The 27,898-nt window shown below is 44.2% G+C and overlaps 1 protein-coding gene across 2 annotated transcripts in view; it reads right to left on the bottom strand.

Moving 5' to 3' along the window:
- Window positions 1-2,056: 2,056 nt before the first annotated feature.
- LOC116432319 (headcase) overlaps window positions 2,057-27,898 on the bottom strand; it is a 204,951-nt gene continuing 179,109 nt past the window's right edge. For both annotated transcript variants that reach the window (XM_031988983.2, XM_031988982.2), the window contains exon 5: window positions 2,057-27,773. In XM_031988983.2, coding sequence (XP_031844843.1) covers window positions 27,600-27,773 — 174 coding nt within the window. In that variant the 3' untranslated portion in view covers window positions 2,057-27,599. The remainder of the gene's footprint in view (window positions 27,774-27,898) is intronic.

Consider the following 27,898-nt stretch of genomic DNA (forward strand, 5'->3'; position numbering starts at 1 on the left):
AAGGGCGGCGACGAACGGGAAAAGAGAGAGATGGTTCCACGTCAACGATCGACGAATGGATCTCCGATTACGACGCGCGACGTACCGTATAATTGAGCAGGTGTTGCGAATCGCGCGGGAGCAAAAGGAGTGCACTCCTTATTGGATACAGCGATCGATTAATGAAACCATTACGACAAGAAAATAACACTACACTCTTTATTTGTTACCCTCTCTAAGATCTAGAGCACTGATAACTATTTGTTAAGCCATTCGTTGTCAGCATCATAAATCAACATTTTCCATTGTATAAATAATATGGATCTAATACTCTAAAACTGTCATTGTAAATATATAAATCTACTTCATTAGATTTTACAAATATTCCACCAAAATACTCCATACTATTAACTTTATATTATTATTAATTACTCTATATTCCATAAAAATATTTCACAAAAAGTACAATTACTACAAAGTCTATTATAACACGTTCGCTACCAGCGTCACATATTTATGACGGCCGTAATCTTATATTTTACATAATAAAACTGAAATTAAATAGATATAGTTATTAGAAATTATAAACTACGACATTATATTTAGGATCTCAATGACTCGTTTCAAGTTCATTGTTCTAATATTTTGTTTAGAAGATTTATTGGATTGGAGGAAATATTATAATCGAGGAGACCGTCACCGAAATAAGCGCTGCTAGCGAACGTGTTAATGAAACAAACACCGACAGCGAATATGTTAATCCCTCGTACTGCAGACGGACGGGGGTGGCGAAGGATTAATTCCAAAGAGAAACTTCCAGTCCCGAATAAAATTTCGATTTCACCTGGCTCTCGTTAGCAGTCTATTCACCGATCGTCCGCTCTGAATTCAATATTCCGAATCCGCGCTCACCCCTTTAACCGTCTCGCCCTGGCTCCCCGTTAATCAGACACTTCGAGGTCATAACGAATGCATAATCCCCGCTCATAATCCAATTCGCCGCATCTCAGTTTCGGATTCCGTCTTCCCGGTTTTCGCTTCCGTTCGACCGGTGTCTGGCCAGCGACCGGCGAGAGGACTCGACCCCTAGCAGCCTTACTCTGCGACGTCACTCTCCCGGACCGTTTAATTATTATCAACCCCCGCGCGTTTCGCCGCCGCCGCTGCCGCCGCCGACGCCGACGCCGGGACGAGTGACGGATGGATTTTCGTTTATACGACGCGCGACGTGGCGTGTAATTAACTGGCGGCCAATTATAGACACCTGCGCGCTGCGGTTTTTAACGTCGTCGTGACGGGTGTCGGTTCCCTCGACGCGCGCCACCCCCTGTCCGATACTAACCCCCATCTCGCCCGTTCTTCCGCGTCGCTAAAATTAGACGCGCAACTACCGGCCGGAGGTGAGCGAGGTCGAACGTCGATACCGTCGAGAAATCTTAATTCAATGACGCTTATTTCCATTGACATTGAATGTCAATGAATCATACGATTGCGAAGATCGTAATTAGTCGAAAGATCGTTGAACTTTTGTTTTTCCGGGGAATATCTTTCGGTTGAACGAGACGGATCTTAAATCTAATGGAAGTATTCGGTGGTTGGGGATTGTTATTGGGGACGGAATGTTCTTGGACCAGGGTCGATCGTGAAATAACAACGCACCAGGCTTTCAATGAATGTTTTTCTTATTTTTTTTTGTATCGTTTCACTTCATTTCACCATTATCTTTAGGATAGTGGCATTAAAAAATGTTTATTAATATAATATGTATACTTTCCTTAAAATCATCCGTACTCGTATTCTCATAGCGTAATAATCATAATAATATATAATCATTATAATAATAATATATATATCTATATTTATTTATATATATATATTATGTTTATGTATTTCGCATATAGAGAATAGTCAATTACATAGTAGGTTTGCGTAGGTTTTTTTGTTGTTGTATTCATTATTACCATTATTATTATTATTTTATTATTATTATTATTTTTTTTTGTTCATTTAATCTTTAATGTAAAGGTATTCCATTACTAAACATATAAAAGCGGTATAAAGCTCGATCCTCACACGCTAATTGTATTTCCTCTTTTTTTTTTTTACCATTTTTCCCCTTTCTTTCTTTCTTTCCACGAGTTCCCGTTACATCTTTTTTTTGTCCGTTCTCACCCAATAATAATAATAATATTATTGAATAAATCGTCGCGCGTTCTTACCACCAGGTTTAGTTCTCCTTTTTCTCGTCGCTATACAAATTGCTGTTTCGCGAAAAAGAAAAACGCTCACGTGTTTTTCTTCCCTTTCTCTCTCAAACATCTTTCCCCCTTCTCTCTTTGTTCTATTTCTTACGTTCGCTCACATATCCGTTCGCATATCCCATATCAAAATCTCGTACGCAAGAAAAAAGAAAAACGCTGTCGTCCTATCGATCTCACAGTCACACACACTTTCTCTCTTGCTCTCTCTCTCTCGCTTTCTCTCTCGCTCTCTCCATTGCTCACACCATCTTTCTTTCTCACGTAAACCTAGGCGCGTAGTTTTTAATCCGTAATGCGATTTGTTTTAATGCTTAATAAGTGTGTACAGTGTACTTCGTCGTCGACGTCCCTTTCGTCGATGGTTCCCCCCGGTTCGTACCCGTCCCGCTTCGCCCGCCATTTCCTTTCGTCGCCTGCACCCGAGAAAAACGCAGAGAAAAGGAGGAAGATGTTTCACATGTCGCGTCTGCGACGAGCGTGCCAGCCGTGCACGCGTGAAAAGAGAGAAACCAAGGGAGAAAATGTAAGATGGCGACGTGTGGCTTCGTGGCGGAGCCGATGGGTGAGGGGGTCGCGAACGAAAGGGACGTGTAAGCCCGAAAAAACTGCCAGGACCATATTGACCGTGTCCTCCGCTCTGTCTAAGAGCATCGATTAATTAACGCGAACTCGTATTTAGCACGACGATGACGACGGCCAACGTAGAGAACTGCTTTCTCTCTCACACCCCATTACCCGGCCAACCTTTCCTCTCTCTCTCTCTCTTCTCTCTCTTTTCGTTCTCACCCCGGTGACCTTGATCCTCTATTCGTCCCTGAAAATTCGGGTCAACGGCCAGGCCCGACCGTCGCCAACGACGTCTCTCCTCGAGTAAAATATTAAAAGACTAAAAAAGACGAGTCGTTTCTTCGAGACTCATCCCCTTTTCTTACCCCCGTTTTCTTTTCCTCTAACGCCCCCGTTACCCTCACACCGATAGGCCTCTGTTTCCCGTTTATTTATGTCTCTTTATTTTATTCCCACTTTGTACGCCACTGTATATCTTCCATACACACTCTCCCCTTCCCACTGGAATCTAATTTGCTCTGTTTTGTTCATTAACCTCTTTAATCGGTCCACTCTCTCGAAGAAACGACCCTCAAACACGTGTTTAAGCACTAGCTCTTGATCGACACAGCTTATCGATAATATATTCTTTCTTTTTTTCTCTTCTTCTCAACCGTAAATCATCCTTCCTCGTTACTTTCCGCTCCTTCGTGCGTCTATCTTCCCCTCGAAGTCGCTGGCGGGCACATGCCGGTTTCCCTTCCTACGTTCCCGTACCCTCCCCCACCCGATCCCTTTGATCCTCCGAGATCTCGAATTTTTCACGACCGACCCCCAACCCTCTCTGGGAGAACGTGTCTTCGATCTTTTCTCGTAATTTCGATATTATTCGCGAAGGATTTCTCTTTGCTAAGTATCCTTCCTTCTCTTCGCTTATTTTTCTGGTGAATTCTTCGTGGAACGATTCCAACGCCCAGCGTCGGGAATCCGTTCGCGACGAAGCAATTCTTCTTGAATGATGAATTATCCTTCTTTCCGTTCCCTCTCGTCGAGAACACGTTCCGCCCCTTTTTTGTACGCTTTCGAGCCGCACCGTTTCGATGCCGTCCTCCGACACCCCCGCTTGTTTTTTCGCCGGGTTCAACCGACGCAACCGCGACGCGCCACGCTCCGCGATCGACGATCTTACAACCTCTGATCCGGTGATCCGATCCCGCGACGATCCTGATCGGATTAACTGCCCCAGTCCGCCTGACGGGCGATGGGGTACCGGTGTTTGTCTTGGCGAACCGTTAGGATACAGCTCTTCAAAGAAAACCTCGGTGTATGTAGAAAAGTATGTGACAAATGGAACTTTGGAATATTCTTTGTTAACAAACAGAGGGGTGGTTTGTCTTGTTTCATAAGAAGAATGTAAACGAATCGTATGAGAATGGAAAATTAAATTCGTCGAGTAAAATAGACATAGTAAAATTAAATTGAAGATCAATTGTAAGGATAGAGTGAGAAAGTTAGCGTAGATAGAAAAATATTTAGCGCGCGTAATTCTGATACATAGTTTATCAAAGAATTGTACAAATTATTGAAGGAATATTCACCAATTGGAAACTCATGAATTTTTAAATCCAGAAAATGTGAAGTTGAATAAAATAAAAATTTGAGAACTGAATTGAAAATTATAATATTGACCAATGTGTTTAGATCGATGTCCTGTAAAATGGAAGATTCAGAACGTCAGTTGTTCAAGTGTCAACGCCAAGATTCGACTGAAAAAGTGGTTTATTTTGTTTGAAACAACACCAGGATCGTCGACGAAGATCACCGTCGCCTCTCTACCGAAAAGATCGATCGAACGGTGAGCGTCCTCGCGCCGCAACCGGATGTTGATCGCCCGCCAGCTAAAGGTACAGCGTAGTATCTAATAACACCCGAGTTAGACTCTCGCCCTCAAGCCAACCAAACAAGTATAGTCGCATACAATTATTACAAATACGAATTCTTAAATATCAACTCTTATACTCTAACGATAGAATGATAATTAATAGGGTGTGTTGTCTCTCGAGGAGACGACCGGGATGTACTTCGAGGTACCCGGTCCCCATATTACCGGGTACGGTTTATTCGTTCGTGGCGTACACGATAATATTTTCTTCCTAATATTAATATACTCTTGTTAGTTTTCATCTTTTGTCATTTATTTCAAATAGGTTCACCGCGGTCTAGTCGGCCGCACAGGCCGAGTATCATCAAGTATCATCAAGGTTACATTTGCTAGCAGAGACAGTCAAAATCGTCGTCTACGTAAAAAGAACTCTTAAATAAGAAAGAAAATTCAATAACTAATCGTTCCGTGCTGTCGAACGTTCAAACGAAACTGCAACTCGTGAAAGAAATCAACGTGACCTGTCTGTGAATTGATTTATTCAATGTGAATAAACGTCTCTCGAACAGAACCATCGACCTTTCGTTCGTTCCGAACGTAATTAAGCCTGTCTCTGTCGTTAAATATCGGTGAACGTCGTTCGATTAACGCGTCGACGAGTGTGAAGTTGCAATTAATACGCGATTTCGTATCACTGCGCCGGGATATTGAAACCGGAAATGCTGTTTTCAAGAATTCCTCGTGCGGTTACGGAGTGTTTTAGGTTGCTCTTTTTCCCCACCAGATTACTCAGAGTATTCTAAGAAACGCTTACTATTTACCGTTTACCGAAGATTAGAATTATCAGATAGTTTCCGGAGAGACGTGAAACACGTCTGTGCTTCTCTTAACGCTTAACGAGTCTACCTAGCGATACCTGAATTATAGGATCCGAAACGGAGTTCCTGTCTCAACAGTGCGATTCTTGAAAATCGTGGCGGCAGTTGAACGAGTCGAATAACTATTTCCCGAAAATGTGTCCGACCTTTGAGCGACGATGCTCCCATATCTCTGTCTGTCCACTCTTCCTCCGATTCGTTTCACTGGAAAAACGGCTAATCGAAAATACCTGAATCCCTTTATTCAAAGCTCAGTCGACTTTTTTTTTTAGACAGAATATATATATCGAACTGGATATGCCAAGGGCGATCCTCGGAATCGTTTCCATTCCCACTGAATGTTAAAAACAAAGACAAAAGAAAAGTAACCTTTTCCTTTTCACCGCGGAATTTTGTCGAATTTTTGTTTCAGCGTTAAAGAGGAACCAAATGAACCCGCTCGGCGGAGGACGGTTTGTTGACTACCATCGAAAAACTCTTCCTTTTTGCTCCGAAGATCACTTTTGAGTAGAAGTCTATCAAAAATATATTTTATATCTATGTAATACGTAATCTTTCTCGGCAGACAGCGGTCTGCCCCCCGACGCTCGAGTAAATCCATACGAATATTCGAACTATCAAGGAAGTCTTGAAGGGTTCGGATATGGAGACGCCGGAGGAACCCTGTCCGCCGCCATTTGTCGAATTTTCCGCCCTTTTTGCTACCAATTGCACGCGTCCACGGTCGAGCAGGATTTCCTTAATAACCCATCGGATGTACTGCTAAAATTTCTCGGTCGAATTTTATTTATGTAAAAATTAAACGATTTTTATCCGATCATCTACAGTGCGAATGGAAATCTCACCCCAATCGATCGCCCCTTCGCGTGGCACAGTGTTCCTATGATTATTTAGAGATCACCTAAGAAAGATCAGTCTGGCGTCACTGGAGTTTTCTATTTGTCGGCAGTTCATCCGATGGACGCCTCGGAGTCTGTCATTCGATCTCGTCACTCTTACTGTCTGTTTTTCCAATCCGTCCTAAACGCAAAACCGAGGCTCGTTAAAATTCACATGAATTTCATGCCAAAAGAACGCGGTTTCGACGGCAGTAAAAGCAGCAAGAGTATTTGGACCATTTCGTCGATCTGCTTGCTGCGCCGACGAAGATTGATCGGAAAATTTTGATTTTGTATACAGCCCGGTTGAGTCGTCCAAGTGCCTTTATCGCGGATTCCAGTTATCAATCAATAAATATGGAGGACTCGATCGAAAGACAGGGGAGGAAGTCCACGGGACTAATTAAAATATTTGAAATATTTGCTTGTTACTTGAATTCGCTGGCAGAAGTACGACCGAGCATGTCGCACGGGATTATTGAAAAAGGGGTCAAGGGAACTTTGCTCGTTACTTGTATGTACGTTTGATCGATGATCGATGACTGACGATGAGTGGATTGGACATTACGTGAGCATGTTCGAGTGTACGTGTATACGAAGTTTCACTGTTTCTTGTGTGTTTGTTTCTTTTGTGAGTTTTCCTCTTGTTCCTTCTTTGTGTGTATCGCGATTCGACAGGTCGACGAATGTCGGCGTCTGTTTCGCTCGGAACCCGATTTCTTTCGATCTTCTTATGTATCGTAGTTATCCTTACGAGACTTTATGCGGCAACCTTAGCAATCGAATTCTAACTACCTCCTATTATACTCCATAGAATGTTACATTAAAGAGGACAAAAGGGGACATCTAGATTGGAGATACAGCGTACGTTATTTTTTTTTTTCTTGTTTCTGCGCGGATTACGATTAAAATCGGCGTTCACTCGTTAACTGGGATTGGGCTTGCATGCAGTAAAAACACACACCGAGAGTTTCTATCTACGAATATTGGATTCTTCCACTTCCGAAGCTTTTTCTTCTTTTCTATACACAGCGCGGGAAACGACTAACGGGAAGGAACCGAGTCCTGCCGTTAATTCCCTTTGATACGCGGTAATTGTACCATCTCACTTAAGACCAGCTCAGCAGGATTTCGAGGGGCTCTACTCGCCGAATGCGGCCCGCTAGTTACCTTTTCTTTCGGCCAAGGGAACGGCGGTTCGTGTTTGTTTAGAACGTCCGTGGGACCGGTTGCTTTCTTCGTGGAAATGTGAACCGCCTCTTCGGGGGAATTCGATTCGACTCGTGGATCGGATTAATTTGGGCGTACCCGGATGGCCTTGAACAGTTCGTAAAAGCTTCGTGTCGGGAGTAATTGATTTTTTATTGACTTTTTTTATGGCCGGTTATAGGTACGATACTTTGAATTTAGAAGTTTTTGGTAAGTCTTGTTGTATAGATCATTCCGGATCATTCCGGATCATTCTATAACAGTGGATCCCAATTTATTTGTCGCTTTAAATGAAAATTCATTTCTCTTCGATCGTTCATAATTTTTGGAAGGAGACTTTCAAATGAAATTCAAGTATTAATTAAAGTTAGGTTCTGAAAAGAAACAAACTGGGAACCGTGGGTGTCTAGAAAACTTTAAATATGAAATGGGATGTTTGTTTTAAGCTTCGAAAGCTTCAAACAATCTTGTGAATATCTTTCTCGTTTCCCCGAGCCACAAGAAGCAGAATTTCCACGACAAAAGCAACGCGGGTTCACCAGAGACGCGTTACCTGAGAGAATTCGGGATCGAGACAGATAAATCGTTTGCGGCCTCGCCTTAAGTGCTAATGGCAGTCTAGATCGTTAACGTGCAGGTATATCGATGCAAGTGTTAAAGTGTATACGTAATACATGCGTAATATATGTAATGTATACAATACGCGTGTCATATTCTCGTTAATGCGTAACGTTGAATGAGCCTATCCACTAGATAAGTATATGCGGTACGTAACCATATACAATAAATCGATTTGTTAATTTTTCGTATCGTTAGATCGCGACAATAATTCCTACACCAGGGAAAACATCGTTAAACGTTACTCTTCCTCCTAATATTACCTCTTTTTATCATCTCATTCGTTCCTCTCAATTCGCTCTTCTCAAACACTCGAAGAACTCTCTGCCTTTTCACTCTCTCTTTTCGTTCTCTCATTTGCATACATTCTCTTTCTCTCACTCACTCTCATAACACACATTCTCTCTTTCTCTCTTCTGTCTCGCGTCGTCCTGTTCCTCCTTCCTCGTGTCAAATACAACTCCATTCGTCGCTCGAATATAATTATTCGTTAGAAAAATTTGTACTCTTATAGGGGAGGTATCGAGCGGACCGCGGCTCCGCTGTAGCGCCGTCGGACGCCGCCATTTTTCTTTCAACATAACCCCTCCTTTTACATCGAAAATCTTTGAAATCCTTTCGAATAATATTTCTCCTAAACGTATTCTTTCCTTTTTTCCGTGTAATTCTTGATACGTGTTCAAAGAGAAAACGATAAAATGCAAGAGACTGGAATATTTCTTCGAGCGTACGAACTCCTGAGACACCGACAAAATGGCGGACGCTCGGACAGCGCGCGCGGCAGCAGCCGGTTAGTCGAAACGAGACGCGCCAAGCGTTCTCTCGCGATCAGCCGCGAAACACGAGGCCCGTTCGAGAGGGTGCAGCCGTTCAATTAAAGCTCTCGCGATCGTTCCAAGACTTCTCTTTTCTTTTCCCGTTCATTGTCTCTGCGATGCAATCTCCGCCTCTCTTCCCTCTCCCCTCCCTCGCTCGGCCACTCTTTCACGAACGGTTCCTCGTCCCGCGTAAAAAAGGGAAAATAGCTACCGAGAGAAGAAAGGCGCGGCAGGCACACAGCCTCTTTCTCCGGAGGTTTTTTTCATTTGCACAGCACTCGAGACGTCTGCCAATTAAATTAAATAGTGTCGACGAAGGATCGACGATTCCTCCTCGCGATTCAAAATAAAGGATTCTCCTTTTCCCTTTGCCTCTATCTTTCTTTTTTTTGCGCATTCTACTCAGGGGTCTCTCTATTTGCGATGCAATAAACCATCAAACAACAAAACCAATGTGTCGCGGGAGGATTTCTCCTCCGCTGTTCGGCTTCGTCGCGAGTGATACGAACGGGACGCGTCTCGTTTCTCTTTCTCTATCTTTCTTCTCTTTTCTATATATAATATCTCTCTTTCTCTCGTTTTAGTTTCGTTCGAAAGAAAAACGCGGTGGAACGGAAAGGAAAGCTAGTGTGGTTCAGCCAACGAGAATTCGGACAAGGGCTTCCGGAATACGATTCGGTAAACGGAGCATCTACTTCTTCTTCTTCTCCTTCCTATTTTTCTTCGCTTCTTTTCTTCTCCTTCATGCCTCATTCGGTAGTGATGGGTAGAGATCCTCTCATTCGACAGTCGCTCCAGTCATTCACTCGAGATCACTAAATACCGAAGGGACGCGTTCAGATCCTTTCTTCGAGATCCTTTTCATCGATTCTCACGCTCCGCTAGAGAGCTGCGGGAGAAACGTCTGAAAGACTTCCGATGGTCTTGTCCCTCTTTCCACGAGGTAGTTTTCCTTTTGTGTTTCTTCTCGAAGATCTGAACGCGCCCAGGTTACGACTACAAGCTACACGAAAAATGGGAGACAGCTTCGATCGTATATTTAACCGTCTACGAGCAAAGGGTAACCTACGGGATCATCGTCGGCGATCGGATCGAGGATTGCGGATCGATGAACGATCCATCCTCCCCGTCGGAGGATCACCGACTGCGCGCGATATAGGGAATGGGTCGCGTATGATTACAGGTCGTGTGCGATTATGCGTATAGATACACGTTCTAAACATTGAAAAAACGCATGTTAACATGAAACTACGCCGATCGGACCGTCGTGTCGCGGTTGTTTCCCGTCGAGATTCTTACGAGATGCTTTCGACCCCACGCAGCCTCCAATTCCTTTCATTTATAGATGCGCTCTCGAGCAATAAATTAAATTAAATATTACACATTTTTCGATAACATTCTTTCAATAATCGAAAAATTTCATTTTTCGAACACAAACTAACTAGTCCTCTTTGTAAAATAAATAGAAATAAATATAGATAGTATCGTAGTAGAAGTGACACAAACACAACAAAAATCTGATATATTATTAGCTACATACTAATCATGAATCTTCTGAATGTGCCTTCTATATCAAAGGATAGAAACGAAAGAGATACTATAAATACAAAAGAAACTACCAATTGATCTTTCCAAGAATAAAATATAATTGAAACATAAAGAGATAGATTCGTTTCATTCGTTGAAAGGATCGGGGATGCGCGAGGCGTCCCTGAAACCCGTACCAAGGATCGCGCGACCAACGGAAAACGCGTTCCCAACGATTTCTCGGTGGAAACAACTCCCGTCAACGAGACAGCAAAGTCTTATCCTGACAGATAAACGCACCGAGCCCGACAGAAAGATTTCGTGAAGCCTTAAAACGTTAAATGGTGTATCGCTTTCGAATACTACGTAGCCAATCATGGATTAACAGAGGCTCGCTGCCATTCTCTCAAACGATTTCAAGGGGGCGAGAACAATGATACTCGTTCTAAAATCTTATCATGAAACGATCTAGCCGTCTAAATCCGAATTTCAAGTTTCGTACTTTGTAAATCGTGCACCGAGATAAAAGAGAGCAAAGGATCCAATCCGTGGAGACTTCATCATCCCCCCGAAAATCGTTCGAGAGACAGACACCCCCGCTGAGAAAAGTTTAACCACTACGAACGAGTTTAGACGTTGATTTCCGATAGGAGCGGCAATTTCCACGCAACTTTCTCTTTCGATTCCCGAGAACCTGGACAAACGTTTTCTCTCCTTTCTTTCACCCTCTCCCACTCTTCCCTACATCTGTGTCCACCCTTTCCAAGTAAATCCTTCTCGCGCGTCCCAACCTATTCCCTCTTCTCGTTTTCCCGATTTGAAAAACTCGCTCTCTCTCTCTCTCTCTCTCTCTCTCTCTTTCTCACTCTCTCTCTCTTTCTCTCTGTCAGTTGTCCCGTTTGGTCCGCACTACCAGCATTAATTCCTTGCTTTCGCAATGCCACAAGAAAATTGCTTGTGTTCGTTATTATTTGTTTTTTTTTAAATTCCTTATTACGATCATCCCCCTTATTAACTCCGTTCCCATATGCCTGCCGTCCGATCGGTTTACGCAAACCCTTTCTTTCTACTCTCTTCCTTCGACGATCGATTATCCACGATCGATTTAACGAATTTTAATTAGTACATGCTAAAAAACACACGCGTTAGAAAAACTACACCTAGGGAAACGCGGGTTTCGTTTCTTCTTTTCTCTTTCGTCTTCGCTTCTGTCGGTTTCTGAGTTAGGTCTCGAATTATGTCTTTTGTTCGCGAGATTACCGAATGCGGGGGAGGAACGTTCGAGTTCTGGAAACACGTTTCCGCTTCGAACGCCGCTACTCCCCCGATCCTCTTTTCTTTTCGGAGTACCAATTTGAAGGTTCGATCATATCGAAAGGGCTAAACGGAGAAGAATATCGATCAAAGTTTCCTCGAGAAACTTCGTTCTTTCTTTCAACGGTCTTTTTCACTCTTTTGCCGATCGATCTCGATTACACGTTTTCTTTTTTCTTTCATCGTTCTTCTTTATTCGCGACGAATCGTTCGCTGCGTACTCGCTGTACTTCACACCTCTCTTCGCCTCGCCAAAGAACTAGCAATAAGTTACGCGACGCGATTCTACGATTAAACTTAAAAGTTAAACGCGAGAACTTCCTTAAACACGACGTTCGATAAATCTAGACGCGTTTCTCGTAAAAAAGACGTACACTTCGACCCTTGTTGCCCGATCGCGTTTCGTGATCGCCTCGGCGGCGATCGCTTAAAAAAATAGGGTACAAAAATTATTCATCTAAATTTCGAAAGCCTTACCGAAATACAAAACTACGCACACGATCAATCCCCCCCCCCCACCCCCACCCACCTACTCGTCGAATTTTCGTTTTTTTTCTTTTTTTTAATCAAATTTCGCCCCAATCAACCTCACCCCCCGCGTTATTTCTTTTCTCCCGTTTCTCTACTAATTAAAAAACACAGCCGAATAAAAATGCCCCGAAACATTTTACCGCTCCGCAATGAAACACCGTCGCGAACGAGATCGTCGCTTCGACCAACCCTCGATCAACCCGCGATCGTCGAATCCATTTTACTTTTGGCGCCCGATTCGAAATACCTCCAACTGACCGGAAACAACTCTACCTTAAGGAATAATAAACACCGATATCGAAAAGGAAATTGCTTATCGTTTTCAATTATTCGAAAGACTTTACCTCTCCCACGAAATTTTTACACTTTTCTTCTTCCTCATTTTCGACGTTACCACACGATCGAAGACAAGAACGATTCCTCTGTGTTTCTCTCGTTTCGCTTTTCTTCTTCTTCTCCGTTCCGGGTCGAGACGCCGAGTACCCTGCGAAACGAACTCGCTACGGACCCAAGCGGCGGTTCGATCATTCGAATTCGCAACAGCCCGGGAAAAGAAAGAACGAACACGCGCGCGTCGCTCAGTCCGTGCCGATTCGCGATTCGTCACGCAAGGTTTACCGCGTACACGCTGGAAAGAATCTAGACTCGTTAACGAACTCGTTACTCGTGATCTTAGAGCTCCCTCGCCGTTGCAGAGGTCATCGACGATCATCGAGCTCCAGGAAACGGAGCGAAAGCTCGACCCGTTAAATCTGAAGTTTCTAGAGACAAACATTCTGGAGACGAACGTCGATATTTCTGGTGGTTCTGATCGATTCGGACTACTTTTATTGCGATTCTAAATCTAAGACTAAGGGAAAAAGTTCGCGAACGCTACCCGGGGATCAGCTTCAACGGGAAATATCGAAGTTCTTTAGTTATGATCTCTGAAATAAATTTTCTCGATGATGATCGATGGTTTTGCCTAGCGAGCGAAACGGAGTGTCGACAAACCGTGTGAAAATCTATGTGATTCCTGCCGAGAAACTACGTTACTATAAAAGGCTACCACCGAAGGGAACAGGGAGCGATACACACCGATATTACATTATGCTATATACACAACTAGTACACCGTAAACGCGATTAAATGTACGAAGAGGAGGGGAGTTTAGTATAGGTATCGTAGCACATCCACACGCCATTCAGACACATCGGTTAAACCCCTTGAGGAAATTAGCCGCGAACGCTATTCTGCGGAGCTGGGGGAGCCTACCAACTAAATCGATCGACGCGCGATGCATGCTTTCGTCGCAATCGATATGCGCGGCGCCATCTTCCACGTCCTTACTTCTTCCGTCCAAATCTTTTCCCCTTCTTGCTTCTGCCTTCTTCGTTCGAGTGTTGCTTCTTTCGAACCACCCGGTGATTGGCGGAAGATTCGCGGTAATCGTTTCTGGGGGCTGTTCAACCTTTTAACCGAAAGTTGTTGAGATACAATTTTAGAATCGATATTTTTCGAATACGATTGATTAGCAGCCCTTTGCACTACAGAGGTGTGTCTTGTCGCTTGATTCCACATAGCAAAATTGTGAAGTTTGATGTTTAATATTGAGCTTCGTGATTTCACATAATGCATATGTGAAACATTGAAATAAAATAGTTTTGTTCCTCAATTATCGTGCGATTTTTGTTAAGTTAGTGTCAGATAAATGTCGTTGGGTACTAATAGAAAAAAATTTCTGAAATACGAAGGGTTAATAGATGTATCATTTGTACAAAGAATAAGTGTGGAAGTACCTAAAGTGTTTTTATCCGTCACGAATATGTATTCCACTTTAGACTGCTAGAAATGACAGGGTTCAATTAAAAATTCGTGATTGATAAAGCTTGTCGACACTTGTGGATATTTTTCTTTTCATCCACAAATACGAGTTATTCAATTCAATTTCAATCTCTTCCAGTCTTAATTGAATCAACGCCCGAGATCCAATCCCCGAATCCCACAAGAGGGAGAACGCAGTACGCCCATCACTAGTCCTGAGAATCTATACGAATACAACTCACGCGAGAACGCAAAAAGAACCTAAACGTAAACGAAGCGAGAACTGAACCATCATGCGCGACGAGTAATAGAATCTTCGTGTTCAGTGTGCTCATGTATGTACGTGTATACGTGTATTCTCACTCTCTCACTCTCTCACTCCCCCTCTTTCTCTCCCTCTCACTCACTCTCTCTTCCCGTTTCTTTCACACTTCCTCTCTCTCTTTTTCTCAAGTACACAATTCCTCGTTGCTTTCATTCCGATAACGAGTCTCATTCACTCTCTTTCTCTCTCTTCTCTCCTCGCTCTCTTCCCGTATAACGCGTCGATCGATTGGATCACGGCTCGTAAAAACTGGGTTGGGCTATCGATGAAGCGAGGGCACCATAAAAAGGTGGGTGAACCAGGGGAGGAGGAGCTGGGAAAGGGGTGCGAGGAAATAAATCCGAGGAAACGAAACGCAGCCTCGAAGAGCCGTGAACCAATTGTCTTCGCGGTTAAGTCGATTAACTTATCGATTCTCCGTGTCTGCAGTATCGACTCTCCCTTTTATCCGTTTCTCCGCCTCCCTCTTCCTCGTCACTCCTCGCAACCAACCCTTTTCCCCAAAAATTTCTTTTAACTCTCGCTCTCTCGTCCTTCGAGGATCTCTCTCTTTCTCTCTTCTTTTTCGAACTTCCGTCGAAAAACGCGTAACGCTTCTTCCATTTTCCGTTGGAATAATATATCTGATGAGGTGTATGTGTTCTGTGTATGTGTGTTTGTGTGTGTGTGTCCGTGACAACGCTGTCTGTTTTTTTTTTTTTGATCGGAGAATTCTCGGCGAGAATTCGGAAGGATTCCTTCTTGCTTTCGCTCGGATACCACACGCTCGAAACACGCGAGAGAGCAGACGGGAACAGGTGTTATAGGTTAAACAACAACATTAGGTTCCTATGTACATTTGTACCTTAGCCAACGTATCCCCGGATCGACTCGATCGCGGGCCGGGCTCCCAGGATCTACGCAATCTTCTTTTCGTAATCGAACCAGAAACTTTGGGACTGATCGCATTCGAAAGACCGCTTTAAGGCCGACGGTTCTATAGAAAATTACTTGATGTTCGAAGTTCTACGTCTGTTAGAGAGTTATTGACAATACAATTTCTACGTTTATTAGAGAATTATTAACAATATCTATAGTAATCTTCGCAAATTCGATCAGAAAAAGAACACAGCAAAGCTACCGATCAAGATATGAATTTTTAATTGCCTTCTTTCATTTCTCATACGTAGTGTAATGTTACGGCAACCGTTATGCGATCAGTCAGATGTTAACACGGAAAAAACCAAATTTAACCCTCGTGTGCTGCTCGCAACAGTTACGTATTCCTCGAATAACAATGTTTAGATTAAAATGAAATAAACATGGTGACGCGTAAGCATACCGAAATATATGGAAAATAACTGCAAAGACTGATGCACAAAATCCATTGAGAAGGGAAACTATCAGAAGCATACATTTCAAGTGAAATATCCTTGAACAGTGCGCGAGGGTTAAAATCCGTAGCTACACGTAGTTTCTGCAGGACTCGGATCCTCAAAAATCGTCGAACTACCCCCAGTGTAATCCCGACCGTCTCTAAAAATCTCTGAAGAACCAACTCGAACAGGAAATCTTCAACGCGATTTGGCACCGATAAAAACACCACGCCCCCGTAACAACCTGTTTTCCCCCGATGAGAATCTCGAATCGCCGAGAGCCCGGCTCCATCGATCGCACAGTGTGAAAGACAGCCGGTGTGTGTACTATTTGCGTGGTCGGCGATCGCCGGCCCTCGCCGATCGATCGATAGATCGCGATAAAAAGTCTCCCCTAAACGCGCCGAAAAGCTCCCTGGAACTGGATCCCTAAATGAAATTCCGTGTCCCGCTCCACGTATCTCGTATTTCCTCCGCTTTTTCCGAGTTACTTTTCGATTAATAAGAAACATCGTTATAGGCATTACTTATTTTTGTTCTGCATGATTGTTTAACCCTTCCGGTGCTGCTTGTGAGCGTGCTTTCGCGCGTCCAACAACCGTGTTTTCGGTGCGTTTAACCTCTGTCCGACGGTCTAGAGAAACGATTTTCTCCTCCGATTTTCCATTATTTCGAAATCAGATAGTCACCTTAATAACGTGCAATAAAATTTTAAGCGACGATAAATTTCATGCGAAGATAGTCCGAAGTACGCCGACGCGTTGTTTGAAAAGTATTCGGGGCGTTGCGGCGACTGCCGAGGAAATGTGCAGCACCGAAAGGGTTAAAAACCGAGTTTCAGATCGATCGGGTTCGGCGAGGGGCGCACGGTACAGGGGAACGTAAACGCCGCCGTCCGCCATAAGGAATAAAACAAAATCGCTCTCCAGTAGCGCACTCGATAAAATTTCTTCGTCGTTCGTAACACGTTCAGTATAACAACACCATTGGGCAATGTACACTAATTACACGATTTATTTTTTTTCCTCTTCTCTCTCTTCGCTTATACGGAATTTTCGCTGGAAATATCGATCTCTCCCTCTCTCTCTCTCTCTCTCTTTCCCCCTCTGTCATTCTCACTCTACCTCTTTCTCTTTCTCTCATTCTCATCTTTCTATTTTCTTTCTCTCTTTTCCCTCCTACTATGCCTTCAACCCCCCGCAGACGCGGTTCGTCGGGCGCGGAAACAAGAGTGGTTTCTGAATCAACGAATGTATCTCTCTCTCACCTTTACTCTGTCTCTCTATCGTCACTCTTTGCGAAGGGAGGGAGTGAGATTTATAATCTGTATAAACTTAATCGGGACTCGACGCGCATGGACCGAAAGAATTTTCCCCGGGACACGTTCCTTTCCTTTCCATTTTAAAATTCTACTTATCCCCCCTTGTGCCACGTCGATCTTCTTCAACCCCATTGCCCCTAGAGTTTCCGGAACAACGCGCTTTCGGTACCACGCTCGCGATGGTTTCTTTTTTTTTTCTTTAATTCATTCGTGTTAATAGTATGCACATTTCTCTCGCTCTCGTTCTCTCTCAATCTCTCTATATACTCGTTCGACACTCTCTCACTTTGTACGTCTTTCGATAAAGTCGCGTTTGTCGACGGACAGTGCCGCGATTCGGTTAAATTTCACTTCCCCCTCTTTTCTCTCTCGCTCTTCGTCCTGTTCCTTCTCACGACTAAATCTGCAAGCATTTCACCCCCCGTCGTCGCGCACGCTACCAGCATTTGTTTCGGCGGTAGTCTTCACTATTAAGTTCACGCAACCACAATATTTATTTATTCTATTAAACGTGTAACGTATCGTGTTATGCGATGCAAATACAATTCACGAAAAAATCTTGATTTCCTACCATGCACTACGGTTCTAGATAGAAACACACGTGATTCAATTTCCCTCGCAGAAAATGCAAATATCGTCACTGATATGTGACTCTGGTAGCGAGCGTACTGTATGCTCCGTTCCCCGCTCTCGTTCATTTCATCATTCGCCCCTCCCATTCGCTCGAAAATTGTTGCTGGAGAAAGACGACGGAACGGCACCGGCGCCATCTTGTTCGCGGAAGTAAGTCCGGCTCCGAGGAATTGTTCGGGATGATCCACGCGCCGATTGAAAACGGTGACGATCCCGTGAATCGATTCGCCGCGCGACACAAACGGAAAACAGGAAATGGTACGCGACCCGATCCGGTTCGTCGGTTCGGAAACGGTACGCGCGCGCGACAAACGCGTCGAAACGGGGAACGGAAAATGGCGGCGCGAGCCCGCGCGTCCGCGCGCACGCGACAGCTGCCCGTCGTTTGTCAACGCGTGCACGAGGTTACGCGATACTTCCGGCAAGAGACCACGTGGGCGCGCCCGTGCCGAACAAGAAACGCGTGTGCATGATCGATCAGCCGAACGGACGACCGCGATATCGTATCGATCTTCGCGAACGACAGCCGTTCGACCTTTTTTTCGAGTCTTGCTGGACTACGAAGACCTTCGATGGCGAAGACTTCCGGTTTTCTTGGGGCTATGAAAAGTATGCGAGTGTTTGGTGAAGCTATTAAGATGATGGTTAGGGATTTTTTATTATTATTATTGTAGCTGAAATAGATGTTTCGAAACTTTAAAGATAGTAGAACTCGAAGTGATCAATGTTTCAAATGATGGTATCAAAATTTGGGTGATGCAGAAGGTTCGGAACGAAATGTTTATGGTACTATTGTGAAGTTACAGTAATGATACCAAAGAATATCAAAAACCCAGAAGATCTTCGAAGTCCCAAAATTCTCAAAAAGTTTCAAAAAAAGATGCTTCTCGCGGACGTCCGAAGTCTGGGAAGCAAAAGAACAGATCCAGCAGACCGAAGCGACAACAAGGAAACGAATACACCGTGACCGTAACAAAATGGCTAAGGGGAATGGCGCGCGGCCATGTTGGTCCGCGCTACCTTCGAAACTATGCGTAAACGTTATTATAGATTACTAAAAGTGCTACGCGTACCGATGAGGAGAAACCAAAAGGAGAACCGTCGCTGTGGACTTATACCGTAACACTGCAACAGAAGAACGAACTGAAAAAAAAATCGGTTATGTATATATATATATATTAAAAAAAAAACTAAAAGAGCGCATGGAACTGCTCGCGCAACGGTGACCGGGATCCGAGCGATAGAAACTGAAGAATATATTCCCTGATTCTCTTGAATCGCATCGGTGACATATATATTCCCAGTCCCGCGGGAGCAGCCCGTCGCGCTTAATGTACGGATCGAGCGCGTTATTTAATCGCGGCAGAGCGTCGTCTGCTTCGTATCGATCACAAGAAATTATCACCATTTCGCGTACATCCATCCTGGATTGTCGATCCTGAGCGCGGCTCGATCCTTTTTCGATTTCCTCGCATCAAACCTGTTAACTCGTTAATTTCTTCACCATCGTAATTACTCATTAACCTTTTATCTAGTAACTAGAAAAACAATCGATAACTTCTGTACAGGTATTACTTCGTGACACTTAGAATAATTTGATTTATAATTGAAAAAACGAATGAGTATTTTCACAGAAATTCACTAGTTCAAATAGCAATTTACGTAATGAAAATTTCTGTCACACTTCTCTTCGAAGCGATTTATTTTAGTCCGAGGAGAGCCGAAGCAGGATTCGTGAGTCGCGCGTCGTCCCGACGGCGCCGAGGGAAGGAATGAAATTAAAAATGGACTAACGAGCGCGAGCCGGTGTGCTCGGTGAAACGTTTAACGAGGAGAGGCGCTGTAAGAAAAGCTCGAACGCGCTTCTGATCACGGTCCACGCGGCTCAACGATTCATAATTGCGTCTACTGAAAGAACATTATATCCTGTTGTGTGTACGTGTACGTGCGTGTGTATGGGTGTGTAGGTACCAATGTATGCACGGTATGCACGCGAGTGTACGCGACACATCGACGTCAAAAACAAACGACCACGGCGAAGGGTCGCGGTGCGATTCTATCAAACTCGCGAACGGTGCTCCTTGAGTTATTTCAATTTCTCAGAAATCATTTCTTTTGTTCATTCTTCGGATTCACTAATCTCGAAAATTGCAACTCTTCTCATGGACGAACGTGTTCGATATTATTGTCTCGAGTGTATCTCTATTTAAAATTTCTTCAAGAATTTTCCCCCTTCCTTCGATAGAATGATTTTCATCAACTCTTTAAGATTCTTCTTGTACAACGAGAAAAAGATCACCGCGCACGAGTTCACTCGATCGCAGCTCGATCCCGCGTCGCGTCTCACTCTCTCGTTACATGCGAAGCTTGTACGTGTAAAGTTCGTCTAATCGCTAAAGAAATGGATATAAGACGTGTTCTTTAATTCCTAAGGAGACCCATTTTCTCGCGGGCCCGGTTTGTGCACGCCCTCCGTGCCCGCGACGTATTCATTTTCTTCTGCATCTATACACATTAAACATGCGTGATTCTCTTCCGGTCATATGTTACCTTCTCACCTCCATTTTATTCTTTTTTTTTTTTGTTTAATCGTTTAATTAATGTCGTTTAATGTATACACCTATAGTTGTCTAGCACAGCTGTAAAGAGAACCTTACACACTAAGAGACAAAAAAGAACCGATATCCTTAATTGTAGACTTCTATATAATATTTCATATTTATTTTCATATATATATATATTCATATATTTTGTCTTCTTAGATTATTTCAAACCGCGTTGAAAAATTGTCCGCGTGAAAAGAACTACTTGAAGAACAACCGATATATAAATTGCAGGATAAAATTTTTTTTCCATTTCTCCACCCCTTCTATCACTAGAAACGAGCCTCACACGCTCGTCGATACGATTCCTCCGTGTTTCCTCTCTTCGCACTCTACACCGTTCTCTTATTTTCTTCCCCTCTAATACCGTTAAAGGAAAGATTCTCCCATCGTCTCTCTCCTCTTCTTAACGTTCGTGTCGGTGGTATTCCCGAATAATATTATAATAACGTTGACTATCAATATTATCATTCCCGAGAATATTCGGAGTTGTCGAGAAACGAGATCGATGAGGAAACCGTCGCGACGAGCGTCGAGCAATATAACCGAGTTAGAGCCGAGTCTCTAAAATATTCAACGAAATTCAAGGATATCTCTTTGGGGCGTCGGCCATTGGCAGACGGCCGACGGTTTCGAAATGAAGGAAGTATTTATCCCTTAACTAACGCCTGAAAAACCGCCCTCCTCCCTCCTCGTCATCATAAACTTACTATTTATCGATGATTTCAAACCTTCTCCCTCCTCCATCCTCCAATTCTCCTTTCCCGTTAATGACTATATGCTAAACTCTATTCATAGTTCAACCACTCATAACCTCTCTTTCTCACTCTCTCTCTTTCTTTCTCTCTCTCGCTCTCTCTCTCTCTCCCTCTCTCTCTCTCCCTCTCTCTCTCTCTCTCCCTCTCAGCAATTCCGTCCTCGAAGACCCCCCAATCGTATTTTGTTCTCATTTCCCTCGTCATCGTTCCTCTTCCTCCTGCTCCATCTCTCAAACTGTCCGTTTGTCGTACGTATCTTCGTGTACAACCCTTCTACCACGTACGACCCTTATATACCCACCCCCCAACGTGCCATAGATGTGCTATTCGATTAATTATCATTAGAAGATTCACGGACACGATATTTACGACGATCGAGAAATTCAGAGGCGGGCTCGGTTGCGCCGTGGACACGATTTGTCCCGCGGTTTCCACCCCCCTTCAAACCCTAAACGATGACCCGGTCAGCCATGCTTTAAGGAATAGTTTCTCGTTGGTGGATCGTATCCACGGCGAGTCCGCCTCATTTTTCTTTATAAAAACACTGACATAGAAAACCATTCGCCAGCTCGATGTGGACAGGGACAAGCATCGGGGGATGATTACTGATCACGGTGATCGTTACTGTACTCGATCGTTGATCGGTCGTCCATTATTAAGTCGCTGAACATCGATTCTCCCAGGGCTGCATGGATCGAGGTAGATTCTTCAACTGGGAGATCGTCACAGTTTCTCCACCTGTTTCTCGATCAACCCCCACCCGCAGCTTGTCCGCGATCCACACGGTCCGGCGAAGCTAAGACAATCGTTACAGCGACTTTAACTCGGAATTAAAAAAAAAAAAAAAACGGTTAGCCTATTCGTTAATCGTTATCCTTAGCAACTACAGAACGAGTGCGCCATGCGTCGGCGTACCTTACAAAGAAAAACAAAAAGAGATTATCCTTTCCCGTTCAGGAGCCGAGGAAATGAATATTCCTGGATCCCCAGGTGTATCTCGAAAGATCTACAACGGTACGCGGACGCTATCGAAAAACTGACTAATTATTACAAATCGAACCAGGTGCCTCGAATATGCGGCAGATCGACGATCGATCGATCGTTGTCGGTGATTTCTTTCTCTTGGCCGACGACAGAACCTCGGTTCAAGGTTCCTCGTAATCGGATTCGCGAAACGAGTTGCAGAGCACGGAGAACGAGAAAACATTTTTTTAATTTTTCTGATTTTTTTTTTCATTTTTTTTTTCTGTTTCTTGCTTCTTATCAGAGAACAACGAAAGGGGAAGGGGGACTCGTTTCGCGATCTACGCGCGACGATCGATCGTCGCGATCGCGGATCGACTTCTTTCTCGCGAAAGGAACTCTTTCTATCCCTCCCCAACTTCCTCCTCCGTCCCTCTCAATAATCCTCCCTCGTTTCTGTCGTTCCTGCGTCATCGAATCCTGCGATAGGAACTGAAAAGAGCCGATGATGAGAAAATCTAGATTAAATATTTTCATCTTTTCTTATACGTTTTTTATCGCTCGCGGCACCTTTTCCTTTCTCTTTTCCTTTCCTCCTTTGTTAACAGACCACGCGGCTGTGAAAAATTGAAAACGGTAGGGAGTACAAAAGTACACGCGACTCGTGCGAGGCCGCGTTCGGCCGGTCTCGTCGCGCCCGAACAAAAATCGTCGATTTTTTCTTATTCCTTTTCGTCCATTTTCTCGCGTCGTATCCGCCGTCGCGTCGGTTTCCCGTCGAGAAAACGCGCGGATGGATCGTCGTTCGATGGCGAACCCCGTAATATCGAATCACGCCCCGAAACTTTAGCGGGAGCGAAGCTTTTCTAGCTTATATTCTCTCTTTTTCGATAAGAATCGAGCGCGAAATCCGCGTGCCACGCTCGTTCCCATTTATCTCTCCGCGTACGCGTGTCTTCCCCTTCATCCCTCCCTATTGTCGCGACTGTCCGGCGGGTTCTTGGATCGAGGATCCAGGTGAAAAAGCGAGGAAAGCTACGGAAAAACGAAACCGAAATCAATCTTCTCTTCCTCTTCGAACTCTTACATCTGTCTTTTCCCCCCTGTCTACCATGTCTCTGATCTATTTTGGCACTCTGAGAAAAACACACACGCAACGAGAGACGTTCCTCAACTGTCAAATTCGCCTTCAGTCCTCGCAATCTATCGCATCTGATCGCGCGGCAAATCAAAATCCTCGCTCGAATAGGTACCCGTGATGTCGAGGGAAAAAAACGACGAAACTGAATCGATAATTTTCGAGGACGCGGTGTTTTCATCGCGATCATCAGTTTGTAACGTACTCTTCCGGCTCGTCGTCTGTTTTGGCTGTTCGAAAAAGGGTCCCACGCGGACGTAAGTTTTCTGCGTATCACTCACCCTCTCTCTCTCTCCCTCTCACACTCTCTCTCTCTCTCCCTCTCTTTCTCACTGCTTATCGTTATTCTTACTTTTCTTTTTTTTGTTATATTTTTTGCTTTTCGTGTCTCTCGTTCCTTCTCGCTCGATCCGACTTTCTCTCTGGATCTTTCGCTCTCTCTCTCGTCCACTTTCTCGCACGCTACCATCCTTCCCACATTCGCGCGGACACACGCTAGCCACCTATTTTTCTCGCATTCTCCGTCTAATTTAACTCTTTTCTCTTCGCGGATTTAAATCGTGGCGCTCGGCTTGATGAGCGCCGCGCGTCCTGGCTCCTTCGATTGTTTTTCTTCTTCTTCTTTCTCTTCTTCTTCTCTTTTTTTTGTATTTTTGTTTTTCTATTTTTTTCGAACGATTGGGGAGAGGATCGGGAGAGAGTTGCCGCGCGTCCGAATGTAACGGGGAGAACAATTTTCGCGTCGGAGACGAGGGAAACACGCCCGTGGACAGGCACGCGAAACGCAGATGTAAACGCGATGGATTCGTAACGGGCAATGGAAGATCGTACACGAAAATTGCTGGAGACACCTGTCCGGTTCGACCCAGTTCTCGAATCACTCGTTCCACCGTTTATCATATCCCCGATCGCCTTTCAATTATAATTGTCTTTCGTTTTTAATGTCAATTTTACCGTATCGTTGACTGGTCACGAACACAGTTCGTCGTGTTTTCATTAAACATTGACCCAAATATTAATGAAGAGGAATATTGTGCAATTTGTGTTGCTCGAAGCAATTAAGGGATCACGTACTACTGCGAACGTTGTACTCTTCAACACGGCATAAAATTTCTGGATATCCTTTTCGCTTAATAAATGTTTTACACCTAATATCTTTCTCAGTATTATACAGGTAACTTGTCGATCTATCTCTTTCACACGATTAGCATGATAGAACTGTTCGCAGTAGGGACCCGCTAATTACATTCAACGCGATAGTAGCCTCCATTAATTTCAATCAATCTCTTAATAATTTTGATATAATTCTGAAAACAGCTAGGAACATCACGAAACTTCATTCACTAATTTTCATTCGTTCGAATCTCCAATTCGAAATAACAAACTTGAACAGGATTCTGGGGAAGTTTCAAAGCAACAAATTTCAATATAATCTTTCAAAGCTTCAGAGCAACAAATCCTAATAAAATTTCTGAAACTACAATTTTCGTGTACGGAATCGATTCACGGAACTTCGACCGCGTTTCACGGGACACCCTGTGCACGCAACGCGTCGGGGACGGGAGGACACGTTCGAAGGAGCCAGACGCAGCCTCAAAGGATCCTCGCTAAAACTCTACGGGACATATATAAATCTCCTAGATATACTTTCCCGGCGTATAATGTGGATTAAGTATACTTTTAAATCGAAGTAACGTAAAGAAGGTACACGATCGACTATACTACCTTGGGAAAACGGTGGGCGGTCTGTTTGTGGGACGGCCGCTATTGATGGACAGCAACGACCAGCATCGCCAGAAAAAACGAAGATTTTTCATTTCTTTTTTTTTTTTGTTTTTGTTCCTTTCTTCTCTGCTCGTTCGCTCGTTCTCATTCTCGCTCCCTCTTTCTCTCTGTCTCTCTCTCTCTCTCTCTCTCTGTCTCTCTCTCTCTTTCTCTCTGTTTCTTCCTCTCCCTCGCGTTCATCGCCCGATCACACACGTTTTCTCGGTCTCGCGCTCTCTCACCAGAACATTTGGTTCTCTCTCCTCCCCCCACACGCTTAATTACGTATTTACACTGGCTACTACGGGCGCCCGCGACTTTCGAGCACTTCGAGAGGGATGATGATCCGGGTCGGCGACTGAAATCAAAGAAAAACCTAGAACGTGTCGAGGGAAGTGAGAATTAAGGTTAAATTAAATTAATTACATCCCCGTCGGGGTTGGGGGAGGGGTTTGAACAATCGGGGAAGCAGGTACGAGGAAGAACTTGGCTTTCGCGAAGAGTGGAACGCAAAAGGAGAAAAGAATGGAGAATTCAAAACAATCGGAGCACAATAGAAAGCTGACGATTTATAGGTAGATTATTATAATAACGTTCATCTCGAAGTCGGAGAATCGCTGGGCGCCCGGCCGATCAACGTGAAACCCATCGAATGAGTCGTAGATCCTTAAACAAAATCAACATGGCCGCCGTAAACGTATAAACTAATAAAATGTAAAAAAAACAACGTTCTCGATTATCTAAGTAACAAACGATAGTTCAATATCTCTTCCCCCTTTTCCAAAGTGGCCTTCCTACCTTTTTGTCCATTACGTTTTCTTCATTTCTTTTCTTACCTCCTCTCTTTCGTTTATTCTTTCTCTCCGCCTAATCTTCCTTTCTTCCTTCCTTCGTAATACCCTTCTCTCTCTCTCTCTCTCTCTCTCTTTTTTTTGCTCGTTTTTGCTTTTTTACATACGCCTACGCTCGCTGGATCGATCCTGAACGGCCTCGATCCGTTATCTCGCCCTTAATTCCGCGCGTCTCGAACAACCGTTCGCTTCGTGTCTCTTCCGTCGTGTTCGCCTTTCGCGATACTCACGCGACCGTCAACGTAATTCGACTACAAAAGGGAAACGTAACGCTGGGGGACGATCTCCGCGAGCGATTACACACGTTCCCGTCGTTCGACGCGCGACGACGACGGGTGAGTTCCGTCGATCCGACGCGGCACGAGGACGCCGCGACCGAGCTCTTCGCTCTCCCGTTTTCTTTCGCAAATTTAAACCTAAAACACGTCACCGAATCGTTCTTAAGCTACCAGAAAGATTACACGCTCCTCCTTCGTTCTACAGACTAAATTTCCCGACGGTTAATTTACAAAACGCCTAAACCTATTATCTCCTACGAACGCGGCCGATATCCTCGCGCTTCTACGACGCGACACGAACAAACGAATATTCCACGCGACACACGGAAACGACACGCCTAAATCAATTTTGACTAACTTAAAAGAGGAAAGCCTCACGCTTCTCACAGACACGGTCCTGGGATCTTGTTATCCTTACCCGATAATACTGACGATAATATCCAAACGGTCGGTGCTGCGTCCTCGATGCTCGCGTCGATCCGGTTCCGCGATTCATCCATCCCCGCGTTTCGTTTCCAGATTAACGCAGATAAACCCTACTTATTCGACGTCGAAAATGAGAATTTCTTAAACCTTATCGCTGCTACCGGAGCTCCTAGGATCGACGTTTCCGCTGTATGCTTAATTCGAGGGACAACGGAAATAATTCGTTTCCTTCTCAATGAAAAAGAAACTGAAAGATTTCGTTGTCTCGGATGTACTCGAAAGATTATGCTGTATGAAAAAAGAAAATGATTTCATTTTGTAGAGGAAGTGATTGTCATTCTGTAACGCTGGTTCTTGATTGAATAGACCGCGACGTTTATGCAAATGTAAGCTAATTTTATGAATATTCGAATGAGTTTATTCTACAATGAATTTTATGCATTTACCGATCAACCCCTTGGATGATGCTATCGCGAGTGGTATCACAAACATATTGTTGTCGTCAATATCCTTCAATCACTGGAACAAATGCAGTTTTAATACAAAATGCCTGTTTCACCCAACGAACCATTCGGAATAAACAATTCGGTAATCGTAAGACGAGGGGTTGGAAGATACTTCACAATGAAGATGTAAATTTGCATAAACAGTAGCGGTGCACGCGATCATCGGTGCAAGAATCGGAAAGCAGAAGCGTCGAGATCCAGGACTCGCATATTCTTCCAGATGATGTTTCCTCGGTGATGATGTTCGTTTCTCAGGATGGAGCCCGAAGAGAGAATAAATTGATAAACAGAAAAACAAACGGTCCGACGAACTTGTGTGATTTACGGGGTATCTAGAGCAAGGTCGCCCGGAGCAGGGAGATCAGCGGGTCGAAGAAGAGGGGACATGGGTCGGTCGCGGCGCTTGGTCGCCGGTTAGCTAAGTTCCCTAATGGTTACGGCCACTGGCTGTAAAGCTGGAACTGCTCGCGGGTGAAGCAGACCGAGAGCGGCTTCACGAAGTGGGCGTCGACGGCTCTGCAATGGGGACAGGCAAAGACGCGGCTGTAGTCCGAATAGAAGTTCAGCCGCTGATGAGGATAGATCAGTGGCTTCTGGCAGCTGTTGCACTGGAACAGAATAGGGCGACGGATATTTTACAATGACTGCGATTCGTCAGGTGACCATCTTCGTGGTACTCTTGAGTTGAATTTTATTTCTACGAAGGAAATCATTTCCCGATAGCTTTTTTATC

The sequence above is a fragment of the Nomia melanderi genome, chromosome 13 (genome assembly GCF_051020985.1).
Source record: "Nomia melanderi isolate GNS246 chromosome 13, iyNomMela1, whole genome shotgun sequence".
NCBI classification, from domain to species: Eukaryota; Metazoa; Arthropoda; class Insecta; order Hymenoptera; family Halictidae; genus Nomia; species Nomia melanderi.